The following is a 26,618-nucleotide window of genomic DNA, read 5'->3' as shown; positions in this document are numbered from 1 at the left end:
AACAGAAAAATGCACCAGGGCCAGATATACTAATGATGCTATATAAAACTATAGTAATTGAAAGTTTGCCAAGTGATATCAATCCAAAATACCACAGATCAAAGAAATGTTTGATTAAAAAGCCCAGACAAGCTTTTCGGATGTAGTTCAATAGAATAGCATTTGCCTGATGTGCACCAAGCACTATGTTTGATCTACAGCAAAACAGAAACAAAAAGGCCCAAGATAGAGTCTATCATGTATTAATAAAATGAATAAATTAACGATGAATAAAATTTTAAATTACATAAGAGAATTCTTATAATTACACAGTTTGGTACAATTTCTCAGCTATGAAAAAGTAAAAATAAAAGCTGCCTTACAAAATAATAAAACCAGGCACTAGTGGCTTATGCCTGTAATCCTAGCTACTCAGGAGGTTGAGATCTGAGGATCACAGTTGAAAGCCAGCCTGGGCAGGAAACTCTGAGACTCTTATCTCCAATAAACCACTAGAAAACCAGAAGTGGTGCAGTGACTCAAGCAGTAGAGCGCTTGCCTTGAGCTGAAGAGCACAGGGACAGCGCCCAAGCCCAGAGTTCAAGTCCTATGACCGACAATAACAACAACAACAACAATAATAATAATAATAAATGTTTTGTGCCCAGAAGAGCTTTTTTTTTAGGGGGGAGTGTCTATCGTGGGCTTGAACTCTGGGCCTGGAGGCTGTCCCTGAGCTCTTCAGCTCAAGGCAAGCACTCTACCACTTGAGCCACAGCACCAATTCCGGTTTTCTGGTGGTTAATTGGAGATAAGAGTCTCACAGACTTTCCTGCCCTGGCTGACTTTGAACTGCTATCCTCAGATTGAGATCTCCTGAGTAGCTAGGATTACAGGCATGAACCACCAGCACTGGCAGAAGTGCTATTTTTTTAAAGCATAAAATACTGAAAATGTTATCTACTTCTGGATGTATAACTCACTAGAATAAACAGAAAAAGTATACTGATATATAGCATACCCAATCCTCAAAGTTTCTAGAAAAATGTACATAAAAATTTATAATTTATATATTTATATTTATAAAAATATATAATTATAAATTTATAATAAACTGAAAGAAAGCTGAAAAATATAAAGCATTAATATTCTTGGTCAATAAAGAATGATAAAAATGGACAAATAAATGCATATCATTTACAAAATTATTAAATATTATTAGAATAATGAATGAAAAGCAATAGACTAACCTGCTGAGAATATCCTCGAAATGTTGGATTAACAGTTTTAATTCCTTGAAACAGATTAGTAGGCACAACAGACCCTGGCCTGAGAAAGAAACCATTTTTAGTATTGGCTTTTTTTTCATACATTTTTAGTGGTTTTCATGATGTATATAGTCACTGTGATTACTTTCTCTGTCTCTCTGCTCCTACTAGTCCCCTTCTTCTCAGTTTCCCCAAAAGAAAACATTTTAAAAGAAAAACTTTTGATCAGGCACCAGTGGCTCAAACTTATGATCCAAGCCACTTAGGAGACTGAAATCTAAAGATCAAGGTTCAAAAAAAGTGAGCAGGGGCTGGGAAGGTGGCTCAGTGGTAGAGCGCTTGCCTTGCATGCCTGAGGCCCTGGGTTCGATTCCTCAGCACCACATAAGCAAAAAGAAAAAAGCTGGAAGTGGCGCTGTGGCTCAAGTGGTAGAGCGCAAGCCTTGAGCTGAAGAGCTGAGGGACAGTGCCCAGACCCAGAGTTCAGGCCCCACGACCAGACCCAAAAAAAAAAAAAAAAAAAGTGAGCAGAAAAGTACATGAGACTGTTACCTACAATTAGCCACCAAAAAAGCCAGAAGTAGAACTGTGGCTAAAATGGCAGAGCACCAGCCTTTAGCAGAGCCAAGACTCTGAGTTCAAGCCACAGTATAGGCACAAATTTTTAAAATTATTTTTAATTATAATTCTTTCCTCTCCCAATTAAAATCATACTTCACTAAAAGATTTTTTTGTTTTTTGTTATTTTTGTCGGTTATGGGGCTTGAACTCTGGGCCTGGGTGCTATCCCTGTGCTCTTCAGCTCAAGCCAAGTGCTCTACCACTTGAACCACAGTGCCACTTCTGGTTTTCTGGTGGTTAATTGGAAATAAGAGTCTCACGAACTTTCCTTGACTAGGCTGGCTTTGAACCTCAATCCTCAGATCTCAGACTCCTGAGTAACTAGGGTTACAGACGTGAGCCACCGGCGCCTGGCTAACTAAATGATTTTTTAAAGGGCAAGTTCCTAAATTATAATTTAAACAAAATTAATACCTTACAGCAAATAATTATTGTCCTAATGCCAAACTTTAAAACAAACATACTTAAGCAGATAGACCTTAATAAAGGTATCTATGATCTAATTCTAGCATTGTAAGAATGCCATGTCTCTGTGTTAAAGTAGTGTGTTTCAGTAACAGCATCTTTAGCAATTTAGCATTCTGACTATGCCAATTTGGACATTGTCTTAAATGTAACAGGCTCAAATTTTAACTGAAGTATGTCAAAGCTCTCACTTTTTCAGTTAAAGAAAGATGCCTTCATACTTTTAATATTTGTATAACTCATTTTGAGTATACATACATTAGGTACATACCTGCTTTTATGCCACAATTCTGTCATTAGTTTGAGATAACTTTTACAAATTGCTGGTTTCTTATCTGTTCTAGCTAATCCTCCACAGTCAAGAAAAAACTGCGTCAAAGGTGGGCTAGTTTTAAGAAGAAAAAAATGTTAGACTGGAATCAAAACTTAATGATTTCTAATTCCTAATGATTAATTTCTAGTCATGTAATAAACTGACAGCACACATATCCTTGTACCTGTTATTTTTTCACTCCTTTCTAATACCTACCTTCATATTCATTTCTTCACATCCTTAACAAGCTCAATCAATCAGATTTGGAGCACCCATACAGTCTTCTATGTGTTAGATCCAAACACCTTTCTGCTTTCTTTCAAGAAATCTTTTTTACAGACCCACTCACTCCTTGGTTTTGGTTGTTTTTTGTCGGTCATGGAGCCTGAACTCTGGGCCTGGGCATTGTCCCTCAGTTCTTCAAGGGTAGTGCTCTACCATTTGAGCCATAGCACCACTTCTGGCTTTTTTCTTTTTTTTTTTTTTGTCGGCCGTGGGGCTTGAACTCTGGGCCTGGGAGCTGTCCCTCAGCTCTTCAGCTCTACCACTTGAGCCACAACGCCACTTCTGGTTTTCTGGTGGTTTACTGGAGATAAGAGTCTCCTGGACATTTCCTGCCCAGGCAACTGCGATTCTCAGATTTCAGCCTCCTAAGTAGCTGGGATTACAGGGCGTGAGCCACCAGCACCCAACTCAAACTAACAATTTTAAAAGAATTTATTATCTTTTACGAGTTTGATTAGCTTGAGGGCACTCCTGTAAATGTATTCAGTATAGGAAAATGATACAACAAAGAACCAAATCCTGACAGCAATAAACTGAACCTTTCTTGAAGGCATTTTAATAGCCACTAAACCCTTGCAATACTGCAGCCTTATTGCCCACATCTTCCTAATGAAATCAAATTAGTTGACTGCAAAGTAAATTTGTGGAAGTAGTACAATAAACAAAAAATATATAAAACAATACGTAGGGGTGCAGCTCAGTGGTAGAACACTTTCTAATATAAATGAGGCCCTAGCTTCCATCCCCAGCATCACTAAATATTAAAAAATAAGCCACAAACATATACACAAAAATCTGTTTGGAATTCTGATTTAGTATTCAGGTGAGACCCATGACAAAGATAAACTTCTGTACTCAGTTTTCGCATGAGTAGAAAAATACTCATAACTGGACATAGTGGCACCTTCCAATACTTGGGAAATTGAGGCAGAGGAACCAAGTTTGAGGCCAGCCTGAACTAAATAGCAAGACCCTCTCCCAAACAATTAATTAATTAATTAATTAATTAATGGAATAAAAGTGTCCTATGGCTTTTTCAAGATGTGATATTCCAACTTCAAATCTCTCCTTTCTCTACTTAATCTAACCATATTCTATCAACTAATCATTCTTCTAAAATGTTTATATACAATTCATCCACTCCTTTCCTATCAACCTACATGGTACAATCTACCATTATTTTTGCTTTAGTTACTTGACAGGCTCCTAACTGATCTTCCAAATTCTATACTCTTTCCTTTGCAATTCACTAACCACATGGCAACTATAGTGCTCTTTTTAAAACATAAAATGGATTATTATATCAAATTGTTGTAAAAATCTTCAGTGGTACCTTAGTACAATAAAGATTAAGGACCTAAATTTTAATATGGCCTACATGACCCAGACCTATGTCATTCACTACCATTATTACCATACTCATGTAATATAGGTTTTCTTCCAGTTCTCAAAAATGTCAATCTCCTTTCCTGCCACAAGAACCCTTACAAAGGCAAAGCAATGCTCCTGAAACATCAGTCAGTGATTCTGAACTCTGGTCCTGACTTGATGTATATAAAGTTAGTACCTGCCCTATATAAAGTTAGTACCTGCCCTAAGGACTTGGTATGATTTAGAAAAAATAAAATAAATCTGAATGCTTTATTAAAGGGTTTCCTATAAAGAAAAATGTTATTTTCATAGGCTCTCTAAACTAAAAGCAAGAAAATAATTATTCACATTCTTCATTTTCTAGTAGAAAAAAAAAAATCCACCTTACCAGGGATATACATCATGTCTAGACCAACAGCTTTCTTGCCTACTCTACCTTAGGCGAGAGTCAACTCCTGCTATATGATTTTCTGTTCCAAAAATGACATTTAAAGCTACATAAAAAGTAAAATGAAAATGAATTTCTCTACTTACCAATTAGAAAGTGCCTGCAAAGCTGCATTCATGTAACAAGTATTTCCAATATTTTTCAAACCTGTAAGACCTAGTGAGAAAAAATATAAATTCAATGATGCAACAAATGACTCAATTTTCTGGGTGGTTATTGAGTTGGGTTTTGTTTTTTGTTTTTTGTTGGTCATGGGCCTGAACTCTGGGCCTGGGGACTGTCCCTCAGCTCTTCAGCTCAAGACTAGCACTCTACCACTTGAGCCACAGCGTCACTTCTGGCTTTTTCTGCTTATGTGGTGCTGAGGAATCAAACCCAGAGTCTCATGCATGCGAGGCAAGCACTCAACCACTGAGCCACCTTCCCAGCCCAAAATAATTCTTTTTATTTTAGCTTTTTTGAGATTTTTTTTTTTTTTTTGTCAGTCATGGGGCTTGAACTCTGGGCCTGGGCTCTGTCCTGGAGCTCTTCAGCTCAAGGCTAGCGCTCTACCACTTGAACCACAGCACCACTTCAATCTATTTTCTAAGAACATTTCTAAGGACATTTCTAGAACATTCTAAGAAGATTTACATTTCTCAACACAACTCATTTAATTATTTGACAAAATAGTTCCATGATGATTATGCAAAAACTCATATGGTAAGATAAATATCCTTTTCCTCTCCAAATGAAATACAATTTTTATCTCTTCCATATATTCAAGTTCATTTTCATCCATTTACTCCAGTACTTTAAAATAAAAAGGGACTGGACAGATAGTTTAAAGATTGGGAAGGTGGCTCAGTGGTACAGCGCTTGCCTTGCATGCATGAGGCCCTGGATTTGATTCTTCAGCACCACATAAGCAGAAAAAAAAAAAAAAAAGCCGGAAGTGGTACTGTGGCTCAAGTGGTGGAATGCTAGCCTTGAGCTGAAGAGCTGAGGGACAGCACCCAGGTCCAGAGTTCAGGCCCAATGACCGGCCCCACAAAAAGAGAAAAAGATAAAGCATTTGATTCTCAGTATAACGACAGCAAAAGCAGTAATAACAAATAATTCAATAATAAAATCATAGGGTTTGTGATATAGCTTAATAGTAGGGCGCCTGCCTAGTATAAGTGTAAGCTTGTGCTGTTTGCTTTTTGGAAAAAAAATGGAAATGTGAACTTTATTTTTCTCTCCCTCTCTCCTTTTTTCTCTCTTTTTTTTTTTTTGGTCAGTCGTGGGGCTTGGGCGCTGTCTCTACGCTCTTCAGCTCAAGGCGAGCGCTCTACCACTTGAGCCACAGCGCCACTTCCGGTTTTCTAGTGGTTTATTGGAGAGAAGAGTCTCACCAACTTTCCTGCCCAGCTGGCTTTGAACCGTGGTCCTCAGATCTCAGCTTTCTGAGTAGCTAGGATTACAGGCGTGAGCCATTGGCGCCCGGCTCCCTCTCTCCTTCTTTACTCTTCCTTCCTCCTATTTTCTCTTTATCACTTTCGCAGATGGTTTGCTTGGCTAGTACTCTATCATTTGAGCTTTACCTCCAGCCTGTCTCTTTTTTTCTTATGTTAGAAATCACACCCAAGGATTGGCACATGCTAGACAAATGCTTCTACTACTTACTAAACTACATCCCAGCCCAGAAATAAGAATCTCTAAAACACAATGAATTAACATATTTTAAAGTATTTAATAAAATTAATACTGTAGAACTGGGAGTGTGGCTTAGTGGTAGAGTGCTTGCCTAGCATGCATGAAGCCCAGGGTTCAATTCCTCAGTACCACATAAACAGAAAAAGAAGGAAGTGGCACTATGGTTCAAGTGCTACGTAGCATGCTGGCCTTGAGCAAAAAAAAAAAAAAGCAGTTCAGGGACAGTGCCTGGTTCTTGAGTTCAAGCCCCAGGGCTGGCAAAATAATAATAATAATACTGTGGATTGAAAGGGCTAAAATATAAAATATACTGAGTATATATTATCCCTACTAATGTTTTAAACTTAAAGCAAACTGTTAATTTCTAGAAAATTATTTAATATATATTAAGTACACACCTAACATCAAGAATAAATAAAAAAATTTCAAGTTTATACCAAGTACAGTGGGCCCAAAAAATTGTACACAATATCAACAAACTGGTTCACAATATAAAGGTTGAATAAGAAAGTACATATGCTAGAGACCTATCAAATATTCCTGATTTTTTTTCGAAATAAATGTTGTCCCTTGGAAATTCTTTTATTTGTTTGCAGCAGGGTCCCATTATAGAGCCTCGACTGGTCTGGAATGTATTATGCAACCCAAGCTGACTTTAAATTTGCAATCCTCTTGTCTTAGCCTCTCGAGTATTAGGATTATAGGCATGCAATACTATGCTCTCCTTTCCATTGGAAATTCTGCCGAAAGATACCTTAATATCTCCCCACCAAACTCTATCACTGACACAAAAACAGGCTGAGATCAAATATATCTCATGCCTGGCATCACTGGCTCACGCCTGTAATCCTAGCTACTCAGGAGGCTGAGATCTGAGAATCACTGTTCAAAGTCAGTCCAGGCAGGAAAGTCTATGAGACTCATCTCCAATTAACGACCAGAAAACCTTAAGTACTACTGTGGCTCAAAATGGTAGATGCTAGCCTTGACCGAACGAGCTTGGGTACAGAACCCAGGCTCTGAGTTCAAGCCCTACAACAACAACAAAACAATTTTTTTTCTGGGGGGGAGGGGGGTTTCCGGTCGTGGGGCCTGAACTCTGGGCCTGGGCGCTGTCCTTCAGCTCTTCAGCTCAAGGCTAGCACTCTACCACTTGAGCCATAGCACCACTTCCGGCTTTTTTCTTTTTTGCTTATGGAGTGCTGAGGAATCGAACCCAGGGCCTCAGGCATGCAAGGCAAGCGCTCTTACCACTGAGCCACCTTCCCAGCCCCAACAAAACAATTTTTAAAAAAAAAAAAAAAAACCATATATCAAAAGTACAAAAGGCTCAATTGCAAAAGAGTAAATTCCTGCTTTGGTGAAACCAAGTTTGCTTTACCTATGAATACAATGTTATTTTTTTGTAATTGTCTCCAGTCCCTTTTACTTCTAGATTTAATTTCAACTGCATAGCTTCCTAAAGACAGAGATCACCAAACAGTGCTTCACAGGAGAACTGTTTTACCTCTTGCCTTAAGTTCATCTTCTTCTTCTACTTCTATATCCAGATCATCAAATACAGCCACCAGAGGAGTTTTCAATGTTGTATTACTAGGTATTTTAAAGTCCTAAATAAAAAAGATATAATTCACTTGAGTAAATTAAATGGTGAAAAATAATTTTACTTTACATAACATTAATATTATAAAGTTATTAAAAGATATCATTTAATAACAGCCCTACAAATTTATGGCATTAACTTCCATAAAATTTGCATTTATATTTTGTAGGAAATAGCTCTACACTAGTGAGTAACATTATCAAAGTTGGAGGCCAGCTAGGACAAAGTTAGCTCAAGACCTGATCTGAAAAACTAAAAGCAAAAGGACTACAGGAACATGGCTCAAGTGGTAGAGCACTTGTCTAGCAATCCTAAAACCCCAAATTTAATCCCCAAGCCAAAAAAAGGGGGGGGATGGGGAGGCAAAAACCAAAAGAAAATTTGAACTAAAGTTTAAATTAGAAAAAAGACACTTAAAAATCAGAATCTACCAGTGGCTCACGCTAGTAATCCTAACCACTTAAGAACTTGAGATCTGAGAATCACAATCTGAAGCCAGCCTGGGCTTCAAGTCCATGAGACTCATCTCCAATTAACTATCAAAAAGCCAGAAGTGGAGCTGTCCCTTAAGTAATAGAGTACTAGTCTTGAGCAAAAAAACCTCAGAGGCAGATCCCAGGCCCTGAATTCAAATATAAAAAATAAAAATAATCAGAATTTACAAATTGAGAAGATGACACTACAAGGTTCAACATTCAACAACACTCAGGTGGCAGGCAATTGCATATACTCTAGCTCTTACTATAGTCTATTCCATGTCTGTAATGCAAATATATGAACTTATTTTTACATATTGGACATCTAAGTCATCATTTAATATTTATAATGTAATTGGGCTTATAAGAATGGTACAATTGCCGGGCGCTGGTGGCTCATGCCTGTAATCCTAGCTACTCAGGAGGCTGAGATCTGAGGATCGCGGTTCAAAGCCAGCCCGGGCATGAGAGACCGTGAGACTCCTATCTCCAATAAACCACCAGAAAACCGGAGGTGGCGCTGTAGCTCAAGTGGTAGAGTGCTTGCCTTGAGCTGAAGAGCTGAGGGACAGAGCCCAGGCCCAGAGTTCAAGCCCCACGGCCGACCAAAAAAAAAAAAAAAAAAGAATGGTACAAAATGTTTAAATACAAGTACAGAGGCTTACATATTCAAAATCTTACACCCCCAAAAAACTTGCTATTTGAAAAAATCTTGTCACTTGTAAAATATCCAACATTTTGCTACTGATACTTTGCTGAATTGTATTTAAACCTATAAAGTTTGTACTTATAAAGGAATCTATACAAGTAACTTTTCTTCTGATTAATTTCTAAATGACAAAATATTAAAATGTTTTAACCATCAATAAGTTACATGAAATTACTTCATGTCTTTTATTTGTTAACATGTTTAAAAGTCACAGAAAACTAGGTATAAACCATCAGAAAAGAATTCGTATATTCTACCACATTCAAGACTGATTACAATTTGTTCTGAATTTTATTCTAGCAGAAACAGTAACTATAACTTAACTAAAATAGCTAATTACCTGGACATTGTTTTCTGGTATTTGTTGAGGTTGCCTTACTTGAGGCAATGAAGGTTGAGCTCCTAGTTTTCTATCCAAGAATACTTCTTTGCTGCAAGCATAACACCATACTCGAAGAGTGGTAAGGTTCACAGTTAGATAATGCTTTGTCTCCTATATAATTTCACAGGAAAGGGAAAGGAACCAAAATTAGATATACTTAAAAATAATTCCTTCAAATAATCACAGAAGATAAACTGATGGGGGCTGGGAAGGTGGCTCAGTGGTAGAGCGCTTGCCTTGCATGCTCAAGGCCCTGGGTTCGATTCCACAGTACCACATAAGCAAAAAGAAAAAAGCCAGAAGTGGCTCCAGTGGCAGAGTGCTAGCCTTGAGCTGAAGAGCTGAGGGACAGCGCCCAGGCCCAGAGTTCAGGCCCCACGACCGGAACCCCCCCCCCCCAAAAAAAAGTAAAAACTGATGGCCTAAAAAAAAAAAATCAAAAAACAGATGGCCTTCTTTTTGCTTTTTATCAGCATATGCAAATTGTAATAAAAGGTTTTGTGATATTTCTATCCCTGCATAAAAGGAACTTTGATCAGATTCATTCCCTGTTAACTGCTGTCCATTCATACCAAAAAAGCTAATTTAGAGCACAAAACACACACAAAAAAAACTTTTTGGATAAACTGCTAAGTACAGTAATTATATCTAAGCTATTCTAGGTTATTCTATTGTTTTTTCCCCTACTACTCATTATACAATGATAAATACAAGAATATAAGATTCTGTTCTACAGAACAAATATAGGTTAACTATTTTAGAAAATTAGAATGGCAAAAGAAGACAAATAAGTTAAAACACAAATAGTTCTAGCCCTACAGAAATAATTTAAACGAATAATTTTCCCAAGGATGGAATACAACAACTACTGTTCTTGGTTCTCAGAGAAGTAAATCATGTACAGATGTGCTTTGGGCTTTGTGTATTTAGGCTTAATTAATTCTCTTGAGGAAACCTGGTTAAGAACAGCTGATGCTGTGGAGACATTGAGGGCCATCTTAGACACAGGTTACCTGCTGTGCACCAGTGGCTCACACCTACAACTCTAGCTACTCAAGAAGCTAACTATCTTAGGATTTCAGTACAAAGCCAGTCTGGGCATTAAAGTCCAAGAGAGAATCTCTAACAGCAAAAATTCTAGACTGGAGGCAGGGTGGCTCAAATAACAAAGCTCTAGCCATTAGTAGGGGGATAAATAAGAGAAAATGAGGATATGAGTTCAAGACTTATATTAGCCAAAATACCCAGAGTTCACACAAGAAACATACAGTTTAGAATGGGAGATTATCTACTACTACAAAAGATGCATGCTAGAGTCACAAGGGAAGCAACAAACAACCACAGCAAAGTAGAAAGGGTACTTCACTCAGTATCATGTACAGGAAAAAGCAATAGAGTATTAGTAAAATATTTTAAAAAATCGGTTCAACATTTCAAAAACCTAAGCATTTACTCTAACTTCAACAATTACCACATGCACCAACAATAATTGTCTTACATCCTGCAATTACATACATACCTGAGAATGTATGGTACTGTGATCTACTTGTGATTCACCACAGCCAACATATGAACATCTATTCTATAAAATACAAAAAGGAAAATGTATTTTATAACATGCATAAATTTATAACAGCATTACAATTTTATTGTTGTTTTGATTACATGCTTTAACTCAATGATTAAATTAATTTCCAGTTATATACTAAAGCAGAGCATAATTTCTAAGCTGAAAGATGTTATTTTTAATAAAAAGTTATGTGATTTTTAATAAAAAACATGTATCTCAAGGAATTTACTAAAAACTCAACAAGATTTTTTTAAGTTAAAATCCTTCCATAGTTTGAATGTTTTCAATGTATGCTCATTTACAAAAAGAAAATTTTGGGTCAGTTGTGGGGCTTGGACTCAGAGCCTGTGCACTGTCTCCGAGCTATTTTTGCTCAGGTTAGCCACAGCTCCACATCCAGTTTTTGAGTGTTTAAATGGAGATAAGAGTCACCCAGTGACTTTTCTGACTAGGCTGGATTTGAACCTCAATCCTCAGATCTCAGCCTCGTGAGTAGCTAGGATTACAGACATGAACCACCAGTGCCCAGCTACAAAATTCTCTTAAGCATCAAAAAAAAAAAAAAAAATGGTTACTATAATCTAAAAATTTAGAACAAAAATTTCAGGAAAAAAATGTACACATACCTCCAAGCATGCCCAAAGATTTGGTCCTCTGACTTTACAATCCTGACAAGTACCCTTAGGAAAAAAATACAAAAGGCAAAAATTTGCTATACTGATGTAGCCAAATATATACAATTTACAGTATGTATTGTTTTAAATGAGACTCATGATTAGAGTTTTCATAGTAATTTATGAGAAATGTCTAACCAGAAGAAAAGTGAATACTATTTTTAAGGAACATTAACTTGTATCTTACGTGCGATTTCTGTATCAAATCTTCTTTTGTTATTTCACCAACTGATTCCAAATGTGGACAATGATTTAGAAAAGTTGACATCTTGTTGTAATTTTTTTCGTGTTTCCCAAGGCTTTCTAAATGAGGTAATACCTAAAAGTGGCCCAAAATATTAATTAGAAAATGTTAACATGCTACAAATAATTAAAATAAAGGTAACATAAGAATGATACAAATTTACAAGTTTGTCCTGCAGGAGTGTATTTTCAGACCTACTTAAGTAAGCTGAAATAATTGAAGTTGGAAATAATTGAAGCAAAGTTGAATGCAAAGTATTTTCTTTACCAAAAAACATTTTATTAAAATCAACCTATAGCCGGGCACTATTGGCTCACTCCTATAATCCTAGCTACTCAGGAGGCTGAGATCTGAGGATCGTGGTTCAAAGCCAGCCCAAGCAGAAAAAGCCATGAGACTCTTATTTCCAATTAACCACCAGAAAACCATAAGTGGTACTGTGGCTCAAGTGGTAAAGCGCTCACCTGGAGCTGAAGAGCTGAGGTACAGCACCCAGGCCCAGAATTCAAACCCCACTGATAAAAAAAGCAGAAGCAGCAGCAGCATGATAGACACAAGTAGACTGGTTAATTTTTTTTAATGATCCTATGTATATAGAACAAATATGAGTTTAATCCACCATAATTTTTTTCTGGGGATTTAATTTAGGACCTAGTGTGTTCTAGGCAGATGCTCCAACACTTGAGTTTCAGTTTTTGGGGAAAGGAGTCTCAATTACTTCCTGTTCAGGCTGGCTTCAAACTGAAGTCCTCTAGATATTAGTTCCCTAACTGGCCAGACTTGGTTACATGTGTAAGCCAACACATCAAGCAATTTTCAAGACTTCTGATGCTTTCTCTCCTTTTGTCTTGGTTTTTTTTTTTTTCTTTTTGTCTTTTCTTTTTTGGTACTGGGGATCGAACCCAGGATGTTGCACTTGCTAGGCCAAGTGCTTTGCCACTGAGCTACATCCCAGCCCTTGTTTTGGTTTTAGTTTTCTTGTTTTTGTAGGGCTAGAGACTGAACCCAGGCAAGTGCTAGGCAAGTGCTCTACCACTTGAACCACACCTTCAACCCTTTTGATTGGGGGGCCTGGGCACTGTCTCAGCCCTTTTTGCTCAAGACTAGCGCTCTACCACTTTGAGCCACAGAACTACTTCCTACTTTCAACCCTTTTGTTTGAATTTTTTTTGGCTACAGAGCAAGCTTGCCTGGGCTGCCCATGAACTCAAAATCCTCCTACCTCTGCCTATCCAGTAGCATGGATTATATTCAAGTGTGTACTACCATGCCAACTACCATTTCACTTTTTATAGATTAATAAAAGGAAAATTCAAGTTATTTAATTTTGAAGCATTTTTGTTGAGTTTTAAGATTAACAATTACAACAGAACAAGAATCATAAAGAAAAGTAAGGGAAAGCTTTATTTGCAGCCCCTAATTGATTAAATAAACAGAACCATGTGTATCCTAGCATTGTATAAGGACAGGCATGCTATGTCAGGGATTTCTTTGTTTTGGGTCCGGTCGTGGGACCTGAACTCTGGGCCTGGGTGCTGTCCCTCAGCTCTTCAGCTCAAGGCTAGCGCTCTACCACTTGAGCCACAGCGCCACTTCCGGCTTTTTTCTTTTTGCTTATGTGGTGCTGAGGAATCGAACCCAGGGCCTCAGGCATGCAAGGTAAGCACTCTACTACTGAGCCATCTTCCCAGCCCCTGTCAGGGATTTCTTAACACAGACATTACTGATGCCTACAGCCAGGCATTTCTTTTTTACAGGGATCACTGTACGAATTGCTAGGTGTTTTAGCAGCATTCTAGCTTCTACCATCAGAGCCATACCATATCACTATCAGGCTGAACTCAGAAAATCAGTAACCAATACTCCTGGGGGACAAAACTCTTCCCAGGGTAAGAGCTCTATTATCATGATCTTTACAAGAAGCAAGAGATAGGTAGGTATCATTATCTTTGTTTGCACATAAGGTTAAGAGATCTAAACTTGACTAAGTCTACCTGACTGCCTCAGTTAAAGTGAGTGATTTTCAAATGGTTTCAAGATTAAGTATTTCTCCATTTTCATTGGCATATGTATATATAATATATATATAATATATATAGTCAGTCCTGGGGCTTGAACTCAGGGATTAGGCACTGTCCCTCAGCTTCTTTTGCTCAAGGCTAGTACTACTCTACCACTTGAGCCACAGCACCACTTTTGGCTTTTTCTGTTAATGTGGTACTGAGGAATCAAACTCAGGACTTCATGCATGTTAGGCAAGTACCTTACCACTAAGCCACCTTCCCAGCCCCTGTTTATATATTCTTAATAACAGGGTTTTAATGCCCTTAGTTCATCTCTGGAGTTTGAGAGTACTATTTAGGAAAAAGTTACAGAACTCACTAAGATCGAATGACTGATTTAGAAGCTTCACTTTCAAATACATAGTAATTTTAATTATTAATGGTTTTTAAGCTATTTATTAAATCTCATAGGATTTAAACTACGTAATAGTTTATACTGTATCAAAATCCTTTGGGGAGCCTATAACCTATGTCTTTTGAATTCATTAAATTTGCTGAAACAGCAATATATTAACTTTTTTTAAATGATATTAAGAATATACCCAGAACCTTGTCAAGCACTCTATTGCTTGAGCTTCACTTCAGTTGTTTTCTTTTTTCACTTTTTTCTTTTTTCTGCTAATCCTGGGGTTTGAACTCAGGGCCTAGATGTTGTCAGCAAGCTTCTTTTGCTCAAGGTTAGTACTCTACCACTTGAGCTACAACTTTACTTTCAGCTTTCTGGTGGTTAATTGTAGATATGATTCTCACAGATTTCCTTCCAGGGCTGGATTCAAACCTCAATCTTCAGATCTCAGCCATCTGAGTAGCTGGGAGTAAGGCATGAGCCACAGGTGCCCCACTCTTCTCCATTTCCAAGACATGATCTCACTAACTGTGCCTGGGCTGGCCTCAAATTCTGATCCTCTTGCCTCCATTTCTAAATATATAGGAATGTAGGCATGCACTACCACTTCCAACTTTAAAAAAACAAAATCAAAATAAAAAATATAGTGGGCTAGAGGTGTGGCTCAAAGAACAGATTATCTGCCTTACCAAGGGTTTAACCCTTAAGTTCAAACAAAGTACTGCCAAAAAAGAACAAAAGGACTGAGCAAAATCAAATCAAACCATATACCAAGACTCACATTAGGGTTAACAGTAAAAAATATTCTAAATATTGTGTTAATACATACTAAACAGTCATACTCTAGATTTCCAAGGCATGAAGTTAGATATTAATATTTTTATTTCAGCCAAGCTCAGAGAGACAAACGGCACATTTTCTCTTGTATGTGGGAGCTAGATCTAAAATACACTAGGACATAACAAATTATACAGGACTCTAGGCATTCACTCATGGTGAGACCAAAGGAGAATATTCTTAGAAGAACACAAAGGCGCAATGCCTATGTGCCTCTGGTCATAGAAAATAATAGTTACCAAAATGCACTCCAGGAAATGGAAACGAGGTTTTTTTTTCTTTGCTGCTATTTTTGTTTCCTTTTTGTCTTGTTTGTACCTTTATACGTCTTTGGAGGGGCAAGAGATAAGCAAATACAGCAATGGTACTCACTAGACACTATGTTGAAAATGAACTAAACAACTTGTGGATGGGAATGGGAGGGAAAATCTGGGCAAGTGCAAGGGAAGGTGTGACATTGTCCTCAAAGAAATGTACTCTTTACCTGACTTACGTAACTGTAACCTCTCTGTACATCAGCTTTATAACAACACTTTTTTAATTTAAAGAAATATTTCCTATTTTTTTACTCATGTATAGAAGAAGATTTGACAATCTTTCTCACCTATTTCTCATCTCTCACCTCCTTTTTTACCCAAGTGTTTTCACTGCTAGCCATATGGAAAAACAGGATTCCAATTTACCTTTTCACCTTAAATAACTTTAAAGAGGACAAAATATATAAAACAAAGGTTTTTAGACACTAGATAACAGCAATACAAAACAGAACACTGTACCCAAAAAGATGAAAACCAACTGAGCCCTTTGAGCCCTTTGATTGCTCCAACTCAGCCTGGAAAGATTTCTAGGCCACAGAGAAGCTACGGAAGAAAATTCCAAATAACTGGCAGTCTCCTTTTGCTGAAAAGAGTGGAGAATTTACAAGACTAGGGTAGCTAGAATTCCCAGAGTAGAGTAATAGAGAAAAGAACACAGTCAACAACCAAGCTCCAGAAAACTGGTTACCATCATGTATTTATTCATTCTAATTACTAATGAGCCCACATGCTATTAAGTCAGGGCAAAATAACAGGGAAGAAGGAAGTAGGAAATTTTTCAAAAGGTTATAAATGGATGCTTGTACACCTATTATCAGTTAGAATTGAGAGACTTGATAATAAAAAGAATAGAGTATTCAGAAGAGTACTCAGTAATGGGGTGGGGGGGGATATTATCTCTCAAGGCTATTTTGCCACTGCCTTTATGAAGCTCAAACAGAAGTCTTTATTAAAGAACCAAACTATTTCAGGGCACCGGTGGCTCACACCTGTAATCCTAGCTACTCAGGAAGCTGAGATGTAAGGATCGTGGTTCAAAGCCAGCCCAGGCAGAAAAGTCCATGAGACTCTTTTTTTTTTTTTTTTTTTTGTCAGTCGTGGGGCTTGAACTCTGGGCCTGGGCGCTGTCCCTCAGCTCTTCAGCTCAAGGCGAGCGCTCTACCACTTGAGCTACAGCGCCACTTCTGGTTTTCTGGTGGTTTATTGGAGATAGGAGTCTCACGGTCTCTCCTGCCCGGGCTGGCTTTGAACCGCGATCCTCAGATCTCAGCCTCCTGAGTAGCTAGGATTACAGGCGTGAGCCACCAGCGCCCGGCTCCATGAGACTCTTATCTCCAATAAACCACCAGCAAACCAGAAGTGGCACTGTGGCTCTTGAGCTGAAGAGCTGAGGGACAGCTCCCAGGTCCAGAGCTCAAGCCCCACCACCAAAAGGGGGGGGGGGGGGGAACTATTCCCAAGAAACTATCCTAGAATAAAGTTTAAAGTCTTTCAAGTTATTCATTCAAAGAAGAAAAACTGCACCCAACAACATAAAAATCAATGTTGACATAAAATAAAAAAATAAATAAATAAAGACATAAAGAAGAAAAAAAGAAGTAATCTGGGACCAGGGATGTAACTCAATCAGCTCAATGGTAGATACTTGCCTAGCATGCACAAGACCCTGGGATCTATCCCTAGCAGTACACGAAAACAAAAGAAAATCTGTTCCACAATCAAGAAGAAAGGAGAACACACAGAAATAGTTTCTACAGATGAAAAAAGTTAGACCAACAATAAAGTAGATATGATTAATAGAAGATTAGAAAATAATGAACAGTAAAAAAATCAAATTCAAAAATATTCAAAAACACACCATTAATAAGCTGTAAGAAAATTCTCAAATTTGATGAGAACTATATAACTGAACAATAAATTTCATAGGCATGAAAAGTGAAATCCTGTTATTTGCGACAACATAGATGTAACTAGAAATCATCATGTTAAGTGAAATAAACGAGGCACCCAGGTATGCAGAATCAAAAAGATTAAACAGAGGAACTGATTAAAGGGAAAAAAAACTGGACAGGAGCTGGCCACCACCATGCTATAATCCTAAGCAACCTATAATCATAGGTATTATATACCTAGCTAGAAATCACACCTCCAGTTCTTTTCCTTTTTGTTTTGTTTTTGTTGTTGTTGTTGTTTATTTGCTTAATACAGGGTCTTACTTTTTGCCCAGCCTGTCATGGACCATGATCTTCTTGTCAGAGCTGGGATGACACCCCAGTTTTCTTTCCTTCTCTCTGTGAAAATGGAATCTCTTGAATTGTATTACGGGCCTGGCCTTTGAACCACACCTTTTAAAACATGGACTTTTCAGCCAGGCACTTGTGGCTCACACCTGTAATCCTCAGAAGGCTGAGATCTAAGGATCACGGATCACGGTTCAAAGCTAGCCTGGGCAGGGCAGGAAAGTCTGTGAAACTCTTATCTCCAAATAACCACCAGAAAACAGGAAGCGGTGTATGGCTCAAGTGGTAGAGTGCTCACCTTGAGCTGAAGAGTCAGGGACATCACCCAGGCCCAGAGTTCAGGCCCCAAGACCAAAAAAAAAAACAAAAAAAAACGTTTTTTAAGAGGCAAAGGACATTCTTCTCAACACACAGTACTGGGAAAATGGGGTATTTATACATACTAAAGAAATAAGTTGGAGCCAGTGGTGGTGGCTCATGTTTATAATCCTAGCTACTGAAAGGCTGAGATCTAAAGATCAAGATTTGAAGCAGCCCATGCAGAAAAATCTGAGACTCTTATAACTAGTTAACCAGTAAAAAGATGAAAGTGGAGGCATAGCTCAAGTGAGTTCCAGCCATGAGTGAGCAAGCCAGACAAATGTAAACCTGAGTTCAAGACTCAGTAGCTAGCACATGTGTGCACGCACAAGTGCGCGCGCGCGCACACACACACACACACACACACACACACACACACACACACACACACACAAAATAGATAAAAGTTTATACCATAAAAGTTGAGAGTAGAAAGGGGTTACCAGATGGCAGGGGAAAAAGGAAGCTAGAAAATGGGAAAACACTGATCAACATGTAATAAGTTACAGTTAGGTAGAACCAAGATTTGTAGGAGTATTTTTATGCAATATAGTACTACAAATAGCAATAACGTAGAGCATTATTTCAAAAAGCTAGAAACTTCATAGTTTCTACCATAAAAAGATAACTATTTGGGGTTAGGTACGTTTTGAGGGTATGCTTAACCTATGCTGTGCAAGGTACACAAAATATAATATATACATGTATCAAATATTACACAGTATCTCAATAAGTAATTTATATGTTTTATCTATCGATTCTAAAAATAGCAGTGCCCTGGTGGCCTATTCCTATAATATAATAACAAACGATCAGCTGATTTATCACTGAAAATGATACAAAACAGAAAATAACGTTGCAACATTTTTAAAGTACTGAAGAAAAACTATTAAAGAAGAGAATTCCATTACTGGATATCTCACAATAACAAAATGAAAACAAAATTTTTTTTCTTTTTCTTTTTTTTTTTGGTGGAGATTTAACTCACCGCCTTGTGAGTACTAGGTAGGTACTCTACCACTTAAGCCATACTTCTAGTCCCTTCACATTGGTTATTTTCAAGATGAGGTTTTGTTTTATACCTAGGCCAGCTTGAATTACAATCCTTCTATTAGGTCTGTTGGGGATGACAGGCACCCACTACTGCATGCAGCCATTGTAGTTGGGATGACAGGCACAAACCACTGAACTGCTGAGGCTAGCCTCAAGTCATGATCTTCACCGAGGAACCTAGGATTATAGGCTTGAGCCACTGTGCCTGGAACAAAAACTTCTTTAGCCATATAAAAGAAAAAAATGTTATTACCAGCATACTTGCACTATAAAATTTGTAATATATCCTTCCCTATTTTTCTGTTTATATAATACATGCAGATAAACACAGCCTTTAAATTGCTTTTAAACAAACATGCAGTCATTTAGCTCTTTTCCTGAACCCTGCTTTCTTTATTCCAGCTATACTTTTATCCCAATATCCCTCATGTATTCACTGATACTTTAATAAACATTCCTCTGTCATTCTTATGGATATTCCATACTTCTGGGTATGTATACTAAATTATTCAATCAAGATTTCAATGATAAGACAATAACTATTCTGCCATCAAAACATTCTGCTATCAAGAACATCTCTGTAAACATAATCACATAATCTTATGTGGGCTTTCTTTTGGGGTGGTGGTGCTGGGGACTTCAGGGTCTTGTATAAGCTAGCAAGTGGTCTACTTACTTCCAGCCCCCAATATGGTTCTTTTTCTTTTCCTTTTTTGCCAGTCGTGGGGCTTGAACTCAGAGCCTGTGTACTGACCCTGAGCTTTCCAAAGGGCCTAATAACCACTTATATACCATTAATTATGCAAGGAAATAATATTTTCTGAACTGCAACATGATTTTCTCTCCTAAGAAAAGGATTTGTTTTGTTTTGTTTTTTTGTCAGACCTGGGGGGCTTGAACTCTGGGCCTGGGTGCTATCCCTGACTCCTTTCACTCAAGGTGAGCACTCTACCACTTGAGTCACAGTGTCATTTCCAGCTTTTCTGTGATGAATTGGAGATGAGTCTCACACTCTCCTGCCCCAGCTGGCTTTGAACCATAATCCTCAGATCTCAGCTTAATGAGTAGCTATGATTTACAGGCATGCGCCACCTGTGCCCAGCTAAAAGGTATTATTTTTAAAGCTAGATCTGAGAGTACTCTTCTATAATTACAACACTCAAGAGGTTGAGGCAGGAAGATGGCAAGTTTGAGGCCAAGCTCAGCTACATAGTGACTTACAGCTCACTGGATTATATAGTAACATCCTGGCCAAAAAAAAAAAGTGGGGGGGGAGCAGCGAGGGAATTTAAAACACTGTCATTTCACAGGCTTATTGTTATAATTCACCTGTCTTTTTTTTTTCTGCAACTAATCTCCAGATATAACCTTGTCACAAAACTGAAACAACTAGGTGCCAGAAGCACACCAAATATTTAATAAATAAAAGCAATTATTTAATTTTACTATTGCAGTGAATTTCTTAGAATGTCTAAGATAATACTGAACACAAAACTGAGCATGGGCATCCAGTCAAGTTCCTAGTTTTAATAGTCTTGCTACTTAAGACATTTGTTCCCATTTCCCTCTCTATTTAGATATTTTATTAGAAATAATTTTGATGGGCAGGCACTAGTGGCTCATGTCTATAATCCTAGCTACTCAGTAGGCTGAGATCTGAAGATCATAATTTAAAGCCACCCAGGGAAGACAAATCTGAAAGACTCTTATCTCCAGTTAAACAGCAAAAAGCCAAGAACTGGCTGGGTACCAGCTGCTCACTTCTGTAATCCTATCTACTCAGGAGGCTGAGATCTGAGGATGACTGTTCAAAGCCAGCTGGGTCAGTTCATGAGATGCTTATCTCCAATTAACCAAAGAGCTAGGCTTGAGCAAAAAAGCTCAGGAACAGTGCCCAGGCCCTGAGTTCAAGCCCTAGGACCGGCTTTGTGTGTACAAAAGCCAGGAACTAGGTTTGGGGCTGAAGAGAGACCCTGAGTTCAAGCTCCAATACTAGCAAAAAAAGAAAAAGTCTTAATGAATTTCATCAAATTTCTCAGAAGCTTACTACGCTTTTTGCTTCACTTGTTGATATAATCTGAAAACAGACTCAGTACATAATGGCACTGGTGCAACAAGACCCTACTGGGTCAAAATATTATGTGCCCATACTTATTCTATTGCCTAACATTGTTTAGAAATTTTATATTTCTAGACATAAGTGAAATTGATCTTTATTAGTAGCGTCTTCTTCGGAGATAAAAATGTATCTTTCCCAGAAAGCAATGAACAGCTTTGCATCTTCAATGGTGGAGAATAGGGTTTTCTTTATTATGAGGATATGTTCTTCATAAATTAAATAAAACTCAGTGGTGAAACCCTCTGCTAGGCTGCCCTTTTCAAGAACAAATCTTTCATCTATTTTCCCCCCTGCAGTTCTAGAGATAAAATCTAGGACTTTGAGCTTGGTAGGCAGTCTCTATAACATCTGAGCTCCAGTCATTGTACTTTTGTTTTGAGAGAGGGTCTTGCTAACTTTTCATCAGCTGTCACTCCTCCTGCTTCTGCCCCCGAGTAGCTGGGATTACACCAGTGAATCACTATGACCATCTTTTAATCATCTTTTCAAGCCTTTGTTAGGAACTGGTTAATTCAAGTTTTTACTTCTGTAGTCAATTCCATTCACTTACATTTTGCTATAATACCATCCATTTTCTCTTGAAATAATATTTAACATGATATATCAAATGCATAGTCTCAAAAAAATATGAAGCCAAGCATCAGTGGCTCACACCTGTAATTGTAGCTACTTAGGAGGCTGAAATCTGCGGGCAATGGTTTGAAACGAGCTCAAGTAGACATATCAGAAATTCTTACCTCCAACCTGCAAAAAGCTGGAAGTAGAAGTGTAGCTCAAATGGTAGAGTGTTTGCCTTGAAGGAAAGCCAAACAAGAATGTGAGTTCAAGCACAAATACTGGCAAAAAAAAAAATCTGAAAAGCATTTTATTAAAATCTCTCTATATTTGAGGGCATATGGTGGTCTACTCCATTCATTTTCCTTTCACAAGTTTCTTGGGTTCATAAGGATTTTGCTAAGAAATAGCCTTGGCACTGCCCCCCCCCCCCAATTTTCTTTTTGGTTCTGTTTCCAATTCTACTAAACAGTTTTATCTTTACATGTTCTACTTGATTTTGATTTTATTTTCTTAATTCCTAAAGATGAGTACTGAGCTCTTTTTTTACTTAACTCTATAAAAATATTTAAATAATACATTCCTAAGCCAGGCTAGGTATAGATAGCACATACCTAAAGTCCCAGCTACTAGAGGAGGGGGTGGGAATTTCTGAGGCAAAACAATCCCTTGGCCCAAGAACTCAAGCTAGCCTGAGCAACATAGCAGGATCTTGTTCCAAGAAAAAATATTTCAAATTTACATATATGTCCTTCAAAATAGAAAACTTAAAAATGCAACTTTTGCTGCTTACCACTGAAAGAAATGTTTTTACTGCGTTCTAAATAGTATACTCTAAGACGGGCACCAGTGGCTCATGACTGTAATCCTAACTACTCAGGAGGCTGAGATCTGAGGATCAAGGTTCAAAGCCAGCCTGGGCAGGTAAAGTTTGTGAGACTCTTATCTCCAATTAACCACCAGAAAACCAGAAGTGGTGCTGTGGCTCAAGTGGTAGAGTGCTTGCTTTGAGCTGAAGAGCTGAGGGACAGCACCCAGGCTCAGAGTTCAAGACCCACAACTGACAAAAAAAAAAAAAAAAAAAATAGTACACTCTGATATTGCCTCCAAGGAAAGAAATAGGGTTAAAGGAGACTGAAACTTCTAAGATGGATTACTTTTTACGACTCAAGCAAAAAAAAAAAAAAAAACATTAAAATGTGTCCTCTTCTGCTATAGATTTTCTAATATCAAAATAATTTAATGAGAATCAGTGCATGTAAACAAATGACACAATCTGCACCAATACTATTATTCCCTACAATAAACTACTATCAAAACAGAAGACTCTTAGTGACCTAGTTAAGTTTATGCACTATGGTAACAAAATCATTATTTTATTTGATGAAGATTTATTGATGTTAGAGTATCCAGGTATAGTAGGGTAAAACAACATAAGTTCTTAACTATTTCCGTTTTTTTCCAAAAGCACACACCAAAAGAAGGCATGTCTGCTTTCATTCTAGTCTCATGGTTTCAATACGAAATGATAAATAATAGATATTCAATAAAAGGCAGTAAAAACTCTGGTATGTGCAAATGCTATTTGTCCAGTCCACAGAAGTGAATCCCTCAATAGTCTTCTAGAAGCCTGTAGCTGGCAAGCTGGAAATCACCAAGAAAGCACAAATAAATAAATAAATAAAATGCTTTCCAATCTGTAAAATTACTCCTATTATCTTATATAAAACAGTTTTTTCTTCTATCTACCCTAACTAGACTATTTGAAGTTCTTAGCCACAATAACAACAATAACATCAGCTGAAAAATCTTCCAATGGAACTTACTAAATTCATTGTCTTGTGATTTACAGCTGTAGGGGCTCACCTGCGGATCTGTAATAAAGTAGACTGAGAACTATTTCTGAAAATACTTTTAAGGGGAGGTGGAAATATTTTAGTGAGACAATCTCCATGTTGCAGGACTAAAATTCTGATTCAACAACCCTATAATATACAATGATCACATCAATATTTTGTCTGTGTGCTAGTCATGGAGTTTGAACTTAAGAGCCTGGCAGCTGGTCCCTGAGCTTTTTTGTTATTGTTGTTGAAGGCTAGTGTTCTACACCTGAGCCACAGTTCCACTTCTAGCTTATTTGGTGGTTAACTGGAGATAGCAGTCTCATGGACTTTCCTGCCCAACCATGATCCTCAGCACTCAGCCCCCTGAGTAAGTAGGATTATAGAGGTAAGCCATCGGCACTTGGCCACATATTCAAATTTTATTAGGAAAAGCATAAGTCCCAAAGTTATTAATATTTTGTTTACACATCAGAACATGTTACCCTACTAAGAATGTTTTAATATTAAGAAACTACCTACATCCCATCTATTCCAGTTGCCTCATCTATTTATTTTAAAAAATAAAATGGGGGTAGGGGCTACGGGAGCTTACTGGTAGTGCACTCCAGTAGCATGCATGTGACCTGGGTTCAAATTATTAAAAAAAAAAATGACTAAGAAAACTAAAACCTACAGAAGAGTACCCATCATAGAAAGCCTTAACATACAAATTTGAGAACTTTTTCTTAAAAGACAGTACTGTTAGAGGGGTAGAGTTTAGCTACTAATGAGAAGGGGTTGGTTGAATACTGTCAAAATAAATTATTAGCCATTATGAAAATATAATAAAGTCAAGCATCAGTGGCTCACATCTGTAATCCTAGCTACTCAGGAGGCTGAGATCTGAGGATCAAGGTTCAAAGCCATCAAGGCAGAAAAGTCTGTGAGATTGGGGGGGGGGGGCTGGGGGGAGGGAGGAAGGAGAAGGATTGGGATTAGGGGGGGAGGGGGGAGGCTGGGAAGGGATGTGAAGGATAAACAAAGGAGGAGGCTGCAATGCTTGGTAAGAAATGTACACATTATCCTGCCCATGTAACTGTAACTCCTCTGTACAGTATGTTCACAAATAAAATAAAATTAAATTAAAAAAAAAAAAAAAAAAGAAATCCTTCTTGACACACAAACAAGAATACATGAATGTCTTGGAGCATTTTATCAAAGAAGTATATTTTTCTGAAAGCAGTTTACATTTGCATTCAATTTTTTTTGTGCTCTTGGTCATACATTTTGATTCTTAAAAAAAGTACCCAACTTGTATGCCACTTGGGCATGATAATACCATAGAGGATTTGGTTTACAAAAATCATTAAAATCATTCCCTGCTTCCTGTTAGGCAAATTGGAATTTGTCTTACAATTTCATCCATCCAAGGAATAAGTTTCAAAGATCTCCTTTGGTAACTAATTTTAATATCTAATAACACTTTTTGTCAGGACTTTCATTTCTTACAAACAATGGTACTGAAGTGCCTCTTACTATTTTCTTTTCTTTTTTAAACTTCAAGGAGCAAGCCAAACAATTGTTACAATTCTTCATTAGAGTTTATAGTTGAATCTTTTATTAAACTCATCAAATTAAAAAAAAAAAAAAAAGAAAAGTCTGTGAGACTCTCATCTCCAATTAACCAACAAAACGGAAAGAAAGGGGGGAAAATGAATGTGGAGGTGTGCCACAATGGTAGAATTCCATCCTTGAGAGGAAAAAAAAAAAAGCTAAGAATAAGAGGAGGAAGAAATGAGAGGAGAGGAGGGAGGGGTAGGGAGGGGAGGGCTAAAGAGAGGAGAAAGACTCAAAGGAAGCTAGAAAAGGAGAGGGAGGGATAGAAGGAAAGAAGGAAGGAAGGGAAGAGGGAGGGAAGGAAACAATTATAGAACAGTAAAACCTGTTGGGGACAGTTTTTGAGGGAGAGGGGAAAGGAGTATGACAAAGGCTTAAGATTGGAATACAATGTGAAGATGTAACAATGTAACCCCTCTCCCCGTGTGTAAGAAAATATAAGCTTAAAAAAAAAAAAGATTACAGTATTGAACCAGGTGTGCCTATAATCCTAGCTATTCAACAGGCTGAGATCTAAAGACCATGGTTCAAAGTCATCCCGGGTAGAAAAGTCTGTGAGACCCTTATCTCTAATTAACCACCAGAAAACCAGTACTCACACACTCTCCCTGCCCCCTCCCCCCAAAAAAACAACAAAGATAAATGCTGCCATCATGTAAAAAAAAATGCCAAACTTTTCTTGTGAAATGCTGGCCTTACTTTCTTCTTTGGATAACTATTCATCTACAGTCTACCTTATTGTTACTATCCTCAACACCTTGTAATTCTTTTTTTTTTTTTCTCCCGAAATAACTAATTTGAAAGCCAGCTACTAGCAACCATTCTCTACAATGGCTTTGGCAGGGAAGGGAACTGAACCCAAGGCTTCACACCTGTACTCCATCCTCATTCCTTCACAAACTATCTTTTGAAACTTACTATCACCTTGGATGGCCCCTTTACATTTTATCAATTACCACCTTCTGCTGCTTTTTTTTTTATTGTGAAAATAGTGTACAGAGGGGTTACAATTACATGGGCAAGATAATGAGTACATTTCTTATCAAGCATTGTAGCCTCCTCCTTTGTTTCCCCTTCCCATCCCTTCCCATCCTCCCCCGCCCCCCCACCTTCTGTTGCTTTTATCACCACTCTCAACACACGCTTCTAGGTAATCAGTTTAACAGGATTTTGTTTCACATCTGGATTATTCAATGAGAATGA

At 37.8% G+C, this 26,618-nt stretch overlaps 1 protein-coding gene and 1 long non-coding RNA gene across 4 annotated transcripts in view; one reads left to right on the top strand and one right to left on the bottom strand.

The window, feature by feature from the left end:
• Usp33 (ubiquitin specific peptidase 33) overlaps window positions 1–26,618 on the bottom strand; it is a 67,296-nt gene that overhangs the window by 36,806 nt on the left and 3,872 nt on the right. For 2 of the 3 annotated variants that reach the window (XM_042677084.1, XM_042677086.1), the window contains exons 2-9: window positions 12,029–12,160; window positions 11,794–11,847; window positions 11,117–11,179; window positions 9,556–9,708; window positions 7,935–8,037; window positions 4,837–4,906; window positions 2,605–2,718; window positions 1,230–1,308 (exon numbers count right to left, since the gene is read on the bottom strand). In XM_042677084.1, the coding sequence (XP_042533018.1) occupies window positions 1,230–1,308; window positions 2,605–2,718; window positions 4,837–4,906; window positions 7,935–8,037; window positions 9,556–9,708; window positions 11,117–11,179; window positions 11,794–11,847; window positions 12,029–12,109 (717 nt within the window). In that variant the 5' untranslated portion in view covers window positions 12,110–12,160. Of the gene's footprint in view, window positions 1–1,229; window positions 1,309–2,604; window positions 2,719–4,836; window positions 4,907–7,934; window positions 8,038–9,555; window positions 9,709–11,116; window positions 11,180–11,793; window positions 11,848–12,028; window positions 12,161–22,157; window positions 22,191–26,618 lie in introns of those variants that run through there. The other variant, XM_042677085.1, reaches the window with a different exon arrangement.
• On the top strand, window positions 12,091–22,187 carry LOC122105817. Its single transcript, XR_006147095.1, has 4 exons — window positions 12,091–12,166; window positions 18,457–18,463; window positions 21,539–21,546; window positions 22,175–22,187. It is a non-coding gene; the product is annotated as an uncharacterized LOC122105817 (long non-coding RNA).

This window comes from Dipodomys spectabilis, unplaced genomic scaffold, assembly GCF_019054845.1.
Source record: "Dipodomys spectabilis isolate Male_0828 unplaced genomic scaffold, ASM1905484v1 ptg000002l, whole genome shotgun sequence".
In the NCBI taxonomy this organism is placed as follows: domain Eukaryota; kingdom Metazoa; phylum Chordata; class Mammalia; order Rodentia; family Heteromyidae; genus Dipodomys; species Dipodomys spectabilis.
Note: the sequence above shows the minus strand (reverse complement) of the source record. Positions and strands in the feature narration are given on the sequence as shown.